Source organism: Molothrus aeneus, unplaced genomic scaffold (assembly GCF_037042795.1).
Source record: "Molothrus aeneus isolate 106 unplaced genomic scaffold, BPBGC_Maene_1.0 scaffold_30, whole genome shotgun sequence".
NCBI lineage: Eukaryota > Metazoa > Chordata > Aves > Passeriformes > Icteridae > Molothrus > Molothrus aeneus.
Genome location: NW_027098964.1, coordinates 1,455,960 through 1,465,624, shown reverse-complemented (window position 1 = coordinate 1,465,624; position 9,665 = coordinate 1,455,960). Strand labels below are relative to the sequence as shown.

Below are 9,665 nucleotides of genomic sequence, written 5' to 3'. Positions count from 1 at the left end.
TCGGGGTCCTGACGCCGCCATTGCCCGGGCCCCGCCTCCGCGCCTTCCCGCCTTCGCGCCCCTTCCGCCAGCGCGCGCTCTGATTGGCTGCCGCCCCTCTGGCCCCACCTCCCCCACACCCCCATTGGCCGCCCGCCGCGCCGCCATTGGCCAAACCCCGCCCCGCCCCGCCCGTCTCCCTCAACTCTCGCCTCTGATTGGCTCTCCCGTTGCCCACTCCCCGGCTCCCATTGGCCGCCGCTGCCGCGCCGGCGCGTTGCCGTACAGCAACATGGCGGCGTCCATGGCGGCCCGAGCGGTGGCCTGGGGGCTCCGGCGGGCCCGGGCCGCGACCCCCGGGACCCCCGGGACCCCCGCGCCGCCCGCCGGGCCCCGCCGCGCCCTGGGCGGCCCCGCCGCGGGCTCCGACACGGCCGCGGTGCTGCGGGAGCGGCTGCGGCAGCGCCAGGTGCGGACACGGCGGGGGCGGGCGGGGCGGGCCCGGGGGGCTGCGGGACCCCTGAAAGTCACCAGGTGTGCCCAGGTGTCCCCAGGTGTGCCCAGGTGTCCCCAGGTGTGCCCCTGCTGTCCCCAGGTGTCCCCTCTCTCACCTGTCCCCTCTCGCACCTCTCACCCGTGTGTGTCTCACCTGTCCCCAGGGTGTCCAGCGCCCCCCCTCAGGACGAGGATCCCCAATCCCGGGGGTCTCAGGGGTCCCTGCGGCTCCTGGCTCTGCGCCTGGGGGGGCTCCTGGCGGCCACCGGAGGCGCGGCCGTGCTCTACGTGTTCGGTGAGTGACACGGGGATCACCAGAAGGTCCCAAAATGTCCCCAGGTGTCACCTAAAGCGTCCCCAAATGTCCCCAGGTACCACCAGTGTCCTCAAAAATGTCCCTAAAAGGGTCACCAATGTCCCCCCAAAAGTGTCCCCAAGTGTCTCCAAAAGGGTCCCCAAAATGTCCCCAAATATCACCAAAAGGGTCCCCAGCGTCCCCAGGTATCCCCGAAAGTGTCACCAAGAGTGTCACTAGTGTCCCCAAAAAATATCCCCCAAATGTCCCCAGGTGCCACCAGTGTCCCCAGATGTCACCAATGTCCCCAGATGTCCTCAGGTGTGCCCAAAAGGGTCACCAGTGTCCTCAAAATGTCCCCAAATGTCCCCAAAAATGTCCCAAAATGATCCCAAAAGAGTCCCCAAAAATGCCACCAAATATATCCCTAAATGTCCCCAAAAGTGTCCCCAAGGTGCCCCCAATGTCCCCATCCGCCCCTGGGACGCTGCAGGGACACGGATCAGTGTCCCCAGGTGTCCCCAATGTCCCCGATGTCCCCAATGTCCCCTGATGTCCCCAATGTCCCCAATGTCCCCAGGTGTCCCCAATGTCCCCAATGTCCCCATTTCCCCCCCCAGGCAGCAACTCCGTGGACGAGCACGGGGACAAGGTGAGGTGACAACGGGGGGAGGGGGGGGGACATCGGGGACAATCGGGGGACAATCGGGACAATTGTCCCCAGAGGGGGGTGGCAGCTCCCCGGGGGCGGGGGGTGGGGTGGTCCTTTTGTCACTTTTGTCGCTTTTTTGTCACTTTTGTCGCTTTTTCGTCGCTTTTGTCACCGGGAGCCGCTTCCTGCCGCCCAGGGGGAGGGGCGGGGACATCCGGGCACATCAAAGGAGGTGGCCGAGGGTGACAATGACCCGGGAGGGGACAACAGGACGTGGAGGGGCCCGGTGTCACCTCCCTGCGAATTGTCACCGTCCCCCGGGGCTGGCCCTGTCCCCTCGGTGCCACCTCAATGTCCCCTCAATGTCCCCACAAAATGTCCCCTCATTGTCCCCTCAATGTCCCCCCAATGTCCCCTCAATGTCCCCTCAATGTCCCCTCAATGTCCCCCCAAAATGTCCCCTCTCTGTCCCCTCATTGTCCCCTCAATGTCCCCCCAATGTCCCCTCAATGTCCCCCCAATGTCCCCTCAATGTCCCCTCAATGTCCCCCCAAAATGTCCCCTCTCTGTCCCCTCATTGTCCCTCAATGTCCCCCCAATGTCCCCTTTCTGTCCCCTCCCTGTCCCCTCAATGTCCCCCCAATGTCCCCCCCAGTGTCCCCTCTCTGTCCCCACAGATCCCCGATGAGTTTGACAATGGTGAGTGACCCTGGGAGGGGACAGGGAGGTGACAGTGCCACCCCCGGTGTCCCCCCAATGTCCCCCCAATGTCCCCCCAGTGCCACCCCCGGTGTCCCCCCAATGTCCCCCCAATGTCCCCTCAGTGCCACCCCCGGTGTCCCCTCAATGTCCCCCCAATGTCCCCTCAATGTCCCCTCAGTGCCACCCCCAGTGCCACCCCGGTGTCCCCCCAATGTCCCCCCAATGTCCCCTCAGTGCCACCCCCGGTGTCCCCCCAATGTCCCCCCAATGTCCCCTCAGTGCCACCCCCAGTGTCCCCTCAATGTCCCCTCAGTGCCACCCCCGGTCCCTTTCAGGAGTGACCCAAAAGGGGAGGGGGGAGGGGGACACTGCCACCTTTGGGGGGGGGGGGTCTTTGTCCCTTCTGTCCCCTCTGGGGGGGTCCCTGTCCCTTTGGGGAGGGGTTCTGGGGGGGGTCCCTGTCCCCGCTTTGTCCCTTTTTGGGGGGTCCTTGGGGGTCCCTGTCCCTTTTTGAGGTGTCCCTTTCCCTTTTTTGGGGGTCCTGTCCTTTTTGGGGGTCCCTGTCCCCTCCTGTCCCTTTTTGGGGGTCCCTGGGGGTCCCTGTCCCTTTTTGGGGGGTCCCTGTCCCTCCTGTCCCTTTTTGGGGGGTCCTTGGGGGTCCCTGTCCCTTTTTGAGGTGTCCCTGTCCCTTTTGGGGGGTCCCTGTCCCTCCTGTCCCTTTTTGGGGGGTCCTTGGGGGTCCCTGTCCCTTTTTGAGGTGTCCCTGTCCCTTTTGGGGGGGGGTCCCTGTCCCCGCTTTGTCCCTTTTTGGGGGGTCCTTGTCCCCACTGTCCTTTTTTGGGGGTCCCTGTCCCTTTTTGGGTGTCCCTGTCCCTTTGGGGGGGGGTCCCTGTCCCTTTTGGGGGTCCCGGGGTCTCACGGGGGCTCCCCCAGACCCCGTTGGGGATCCGGCACCTGCGCAGAACCTTCAAATACTTCAAGGACTACAGGCAGGTGAGGCTGGGGGGAACTGGGGGGTCCTGGGGGTTCAGGGGGGATCTGGGGGGTCCTGGGAGGTCTGGGGGTCCCTGAGGGGGCTGGGGGGTCCCAGGGTGGGCCTGGGGGTCCCCGGGGTTGGGGGTGGCCCCAGCCTGGAGAAGGGGACGAGGTGGGGGGGTCCTGGGGCGACCTCGAGTGTGGGGTCCCTGTGCCCATTTTGGGGTCCCTGTGCCCATTTTGGGGTCCCTGTCCCCATGGGGGTGTCCCCAATGTCCCCAGTGTCCCCATTTGGGGGTCCCCGTGCCCATTTGGGGTCCCCATGCCCATTTTGGGCTCCCTGTGCCCATTTTTGGGGTCTCTATCCCCATTTTGGGCTCCCTGTGCCAAATTTGGGGCTCCCTGTCCCCCATTTTGGGCTCCCCGTGCCCATTTTGGGGTTCCTGTGCCCATTTTGGGGTCCCCGTGCCCATTTTTGGGGTCTCTATCCCCATTTTGGGGTCCCCGTCCCCATTTTGGGCTCCCCGTGCCCATTTTTGGGGTCTCTATCCCCATTTTGGGGTCCCCGTGCCCATTTTTGGGGTCTCTATCCCCATTTTGGGGGTCTCTATCCCATTTTGGGGTCCCCGTGCCCATTTTGGGGTCTCTATCCCCATTTTGGGGGTCTCTATCCCCATTTTGGGGTCCCCGTGCCCATTTTGGGGTCTCTATCCCCATTTTTGGGGTCTCTATCCTTATTTTGGGCTCCCCGTGCCCATTTTGGGGTCTCTATCCCCATTTTGGGGTCCCCGTGCCCCCCAGATGATCATCGAGCCCACCAGCCCCAGCTGCTGCCGGACCCCGCTGCGGGAGCCCTACTACCAACCGCCCTACACGCTGGTGATCGAGCTCACGGGGGTCCTGCTGCACCCCGAGTGGTCGGTGAGGGACCCCAAAACCCCAAAAACCCCAAAAAACACCCCAAAAATACCCCCAAAACCCAAAAATCCCCAAAATCCCCAAAAAAACCTTAATGTCCCCAAAAAACAGCCTAAGACCAGCCCAAAAACCCCAAAAAACATCACAGAGCTCACGGGGGTCCTGCTGCACCCCGAGTGGTCGGTGAGGGACCCAAAAACCCCAAAAAACACCCCAAAAATCCCAAAATCCCAAAAAAACTAACCCCCACCTCAAAAAACACCCCAAAACCAGCCCAAAAACCCCAAAAACATCACAGAGCTCAGGGGGGTCCTGCTGCACCCCGAGTGGTCGGTGAGGGACCCCAAACCCCCAAAACCCCAAAAAACACCCCAAAAACACCCCAAAACACCCAAAAATCCCAAAATCACAAAAAAAGACCTAAACCCCCTCAAAAAACACCCTAAAACCACCCCAAAACCCTGAAACCCAAAATCCCCCAAAACCCCTGAAACGCCAAAAAACTCAAAATCCCCAAAACGCCAAAACTCGGAAAATGCCCAAAGCCCCAAAATTGGCCCTTTTTGAGGTGTTTTTGGGGTGGTTTTGGGGCCGTTTTCACGGCCGTTTTTGGGGCCATTTGTGCCTTTTGAGCCATTTTCCAGCCTCTCAAAACCCCTCAGATCTCCTCGATTTCCCCCCAAAGAAAAGGCCCCAGACCCCAACCCCAGGCCCCCAAAGCCCCCAAACCGCCGGAATTTGCCCAAAACCGCCGGAATTCGCCCCAAACGCAGCTGGTGACGGGCTGGAGGTTCAAGAAGCGCCCGGGCATCGAGCACCTCCTGCAGCAGCTGGCGCCGCTCTACGAGATCGTCGTGTTCACCTCCGAGACCGGCATGGTGAGAGGGATTTGGGGCAAAATCAGGGGATTTGGGGCTTTTTGGGGGGCACGGCTGGCTCAGGGATGCCCCAAAATGTCTCTGAAAAAATCAGCCCAAAACCAGCCCAAAATTCCCGAAAAAAACCACCCCAAAAACACAGCAAAATCAGCTCAAAATCCACCCAAAAAACACAACAAAATCAGCCCAAAATCCCCCAAAAAACACAACAAAATCAGCCCAAAATTCCCGAAAAAACCACCCAAAAACACAGCAAAATCAGCTCAAAATGCCCCCAAAAAACACAACAAAATCAGCTCAAAATGCCCCAAAACCAGAACAAAATCAGCTCAAAATCCACCCAAAAAACAGAACAAAATCAGCCCAAAATCCCCCAAAAAACAGAACAAAATCAGCTCAAAATGCCCCCAAAAAACAGAACAAAATCAGCTCAAAATGCCCCCAAAAAACAGAACAAAATCAGCCCAAAATCCCCCCAAAAAACCACCCCAAAATCAGCTCAAAATTCCCCCAAAAAACACAACAAAATCAGCCCAAAATTCCCGAAAAAACCACCCCAAAAACAGAACAAAATCAGCTCAAAATGCCCCCAAAAAACTCCTCCCCGGCTGCATTTTGGGGCCAGTTTGGGGGATTTTTGGGGTTATTTTGGGGCTATTTTGGGGTTTTTTGGGGACGAAATTTAGAGAAGGAAAAATCCTCCCCGGCCGCATTTTGGGGCCAGTTTGGGGGATTTTGGGGGGTTATTTTAGGGTAATTTTAGGATTATTTTGGGGTGTGTTTTCGGGAAGGATTTGGGATACATCAAACCCCTCCCCGGCTGCGTTTTGGGGCCAGTTTGGGATTTTTTGGGGAAGCTGCCGGGAAGGATCCGGGATCCCATTGTGGAGGGGCCCCAAAACCGCCAGAAATGACCCCAAAACCCCGGAAATGACCCCAAAACCCCCGCAGACGGCGTTCCCGCTGATCGACAGCATCGACCCGCACGGCTTCGTGTCCTACCGGCTCTTCCGCGACGCCACGCGCTACATGGACGGGCAGCACGTCAAGGTGGGCCCCGCCTCGGGGCGAAAAACACGGCGTTTGGGCAAAAATCACAGAGTTGGGGTGAAAACCCCGGGTTGGGGTGAAAACCCCAGATTTTGGGGTGAAAACGCCAGAATCGTTCCATGGGCTGGCCCTGAGGGATCCCCCAAATCCCCTGCTCCCCGTTTTGGGGTGAAAGTCGCAGATTTGGGGTGAAAGTCCCAGATTTTGGGGCGAAAGTCCCAGATTTGGGGTGAAAACCCCAGAGTTTGGGTGAAGGTCCCAGATTGGTGTGAAAGTCCCAGATTTTGGGGTGAAAGTCCCCGATTTGGGCGAAAGTCCCAGATTTGGGGTGAAACCCCCAGATTTGGGTGAAAATCCCAGAGTTTGGGTAAAAATCACAGATTTGGGATGAAAATCCCAGATTTTGGGGTGAAAACCCCGGATTTGGGGTGAAAACCCCGGATTTGGGGTGAACGTCCCAGATTTGGGGTGAAACCCCCGGGTTTTGGGCGAAAATCCCAGAGTTTGGGTGAAAACCCCAGATTTGGGGTGAAAATCCCGGGTTTTGGGTAAAAATCCCAGAGTTTGGGTGAAAACCCCAGATTTGGAGTAAAAGTCGCAGATTTTGGGGTGAAAGTCGCAGATTTTGGGGTGAAAGCCCCAGATTTTGGGTGAAAATCCCAGATTTGGGGATGAAAATCATGAAAATCCCCGATTTGGGGATGAAAATCCCCGATTTTGGGGCGAAAATCCCCCATTTTGGGGCGAAAATCCCGGATTTTGGGTCTCTCCAGGACATCTCGTGCCTGAACCGGGACCCGGCGCGCGTGGTCGTGGTCGATTGGCGCCGGGACTCGTTCCGGCTGCAGCCGCACAACGGGCTGGCCCTGCCGCGCTGGGACGGCGCCTCCGAGGACCGCGCGCTCTTCGACCTGGCCGCCTTCCTCAAGAGTGGGTGAAACCGACCCAAAAATGCCCAAAAATGACCCAAAAATGCCTTTAAACCCAGCCCGAATTAACCCAAACCCACCCAAACCCACCCCAAACCCAGCCCAAATTAACCCAAATCCCAACGGCCCCGAGGACCGCGCGCTCTTTGACCTGGCCGCCTTCCTCAAGAGTGGGTGAAACCGACCCAAAAACAGCCCAAAAATGACCCAAAAACGCCTTTAAACCTGCCCCAAATTAACCCAAACCCAGCCCAAATTAACCCAAATCCCAACGGCTCCGAGGACCGCGCGCTCTTTGACCTGGCCGCCTTCCTCAAGAGTGGGTGAAACCGACCCAAAATAACCCAAAAATGACCCAAAAACGCCTTTAAACCCAGCCCGAATTAACCCAAACCCAGCCCGAATTAACCCAAACCCAGCCCGAATTAACCCAAACCCACCCAAATCCCAACGGCTCCGAGGACCGCGGGCTCTTCGACCTGGCCGCCTTCCTCAAGAGTGGGTGAAACCCCCCAAAATAGCCCAAAAATGACCCAAAAATAACCCAAAAATGCCTTTAAACCCATCCTGAATTAACCCAAACCCAGCCAAACCCAGCCCAAATCAACCCAAACCCAGCCCAAATTAACCCAGAATGCACCAAACCCACCCCGAACCCACCCCAAATCCCAGAATTCCACCCCAGTTCCACCCCTAAACGCCCCCAGATCCTCCGAAAGGCCCCGATTTTGCCCGAAATGCCCGGGTTTCACCCCGGATTCCCGCCCGCAGCCATTGCCCTCAGCGGGGTCGAGGACGTGCGCTCGGTGCTGCAGAATTATTCCCACGAGGACGATCCCCTGGCGGCCTTCCTGAGGCGCAGGAGCCGCCTGGAGGAGGTGAGGGTGCAAAAACACACCTGGGCACACCTGGGCACACCTGGGCACACCTGGGCATCCCCTGGCGGCCTTCCTGAGGCGCAGGAGCCGCCTGGAGGAGGTGAGGGCACACCTGGGCACCCAAAAATACACCTGGGTACACCTGGGGGCACCTGGGAGGGGATGGGGACACACCTGGGCACACACCTGGGGGTTACCTGGCACACACCTGTGTCCCCTGCAGGAGGAGCAGCAGCGCCTGGCTGAGCTGGCAGGGGTTGGGCACACCTGGGGCACACCTGGCAGGGGTTGGGCACACCTGGCACACACCTGGCACACACCTGTCCCTCACCTGTCCCTCACCTGTGTCCCCCGTGCAGGAGGAGCAGCAGCGCCTGGCCGAGCTGGCAGGGGTTGGGCACACCTGGGGCACACCTGGCAGGGGTTGGGCACACCTGGCACACACCTGGCACACACCTGTCCCTCACCTGTCCCTCACCTGTCCCTCACCTGTCCCCCTGCAGGAGGAGCAGCAGCGCCTGGCCGAGCTGGCCCAGGGCAAGAAGGCGCCCGGGGCCTTCCTGGGCTCCCTCGCCGGGCGCCTCTGGCCGCGCTCCAAGCAGCAGTGACGTCACCGGTGACCTCATCGATGACGTCATCACCCGCGACCTCATCACCCGCGGGGGGACAGCGACAGAGGGGGGAGGGGGAGGGGACGCGGAATTCCCCCCCCTCCCCTCCCCCACCCCGAATTCCCGCGGGGGGGGGGGGGGGGGGGGGGAATTGGGGAGGGGCCGGGGGGGTCCCGGCCCCGTTTTGGGGCGAATAAAGGCGGAAATGGAGCTCCGGGGGTGCTCTGGCGGATTTGGGGTGAAACCCCGCGGGGCTGGGAGGTTTGGGGGGCGAATTCCCCGTTTTTGGGGCAAAATCCGCGGTTTTGGGAGCTTTTGGGGCGGAATTCCGCTTTTTTTGGGGGGGGGAGGGTCTGCAGCCGAGTTCCCGTTTTTGGGGCTGAATTCGCCCTTTTGGGGCAGAATCCTCCTTTTTGGGAGGTTTTGGGGCAGAATCCGGCGGGTTTGGGGCCGAATCCCATTTTTGAGGAGGTTTTGGGTCCAAACCCCGCGGTTTTGGGGCTGAATCTCCTTTTTTTGGGGAGGTTTTGGGGCTGAATCTGCTTTTTGGGGACAAATCCCCCTTTTTGGGCCAGATTTGGGTCTGAATCTCCCTTTTTTGGGTTTGAAACTCCCACTTTTGGGTCCCAATCTCCCTTTTTTGGGTCCCAATCTCCTTTTTTGGGTCCCAATCTCCCTTTTCAGTCCCAATCTCCCTTTTTTAGGTCCCAATCTCCCTTTTTTGGGTCTGAATCTCCTTTTTTGGGTCCCAATCTCCTTTTTTGGGTCCCAATCTCCCTTTTTTGGGTTTGAATCTCCCTTTTTTGGGTTTGAATCTCCCTTTTTTGGGTCCCAATCTCCCACTTTTAGGTCCGAATCTCCCTTTTTTGGGTCCCAATCTCCCTTTTTTGGGTCCCAATCTCCCTTTTTTGAGTCCCAATCTCCCTTTTTGGGTTTGAATCTCCCTTTTTTGGGTCCGAATCTCCCTTTTTTGGGTTTGAATCTCCCTTTTTTGGGTTTGAATCTCCCTTTTTTGGGTCCCAATCTCCTTTTTTAGGTCCCAATCTCCCTTTTTTGGGTCCGAATCTCCCTTTTTTGGGTCCCAATCTCCTTTTTTAGGTCCCAATCTCCCTTTTTTGGGTCCGAATCTCCCTTTTTTGGGTCCCAATCTCCCTTTTTTGGGTTTGAATCTCCCTTTTTTGGGTCCGAATCTCCCTTTTCAGTCCGAATCTCCCTTTTTTGGGAGTTGGGGGCGTGGTTTGGCCGCGGTGGGCGGGGCGGTGGGCGGGGCTCCGCCCCCATTCAAATGGGTCTGGGGGCGCCG

General features: G+C 58.8%; 1 protein-coding gene across 1 annotated transcript; it reads left to right on the top strand.

Annotated features, from left to right (window-relative positions):
- Positions 1-271: 271 nt before the first annotated feature.
- On the top strand, positions 272-8,425 carry TIMM50 (translocase of inner mitochondrial membrane 50). Its single transcript, XM_066570783.1, has 11 exons — positions 272-451; positions 643-769; positions 1,390-1,421; positions 2,099-2,119; positions 3,057-3,116; positions 3,900-4,019; positions 4,790-4,894; positions 5,846-5,944; positions 6,718-6,874; positions 7,645-7,751; positions 8,255-8,425. The coding sequence occupies exons 1-11, from the start codon at positions 272-274 to the stop codon at positions 8,357-8,359; spliced, it is 1,113 nt and encodes a 370-aa protein (XP_066426880.1). The 3' UTR covers positions 8,360-8,425.
- The last annotated feature ends 1,240 nt before the right edge of the window (positions 8,426-9,665 follow it).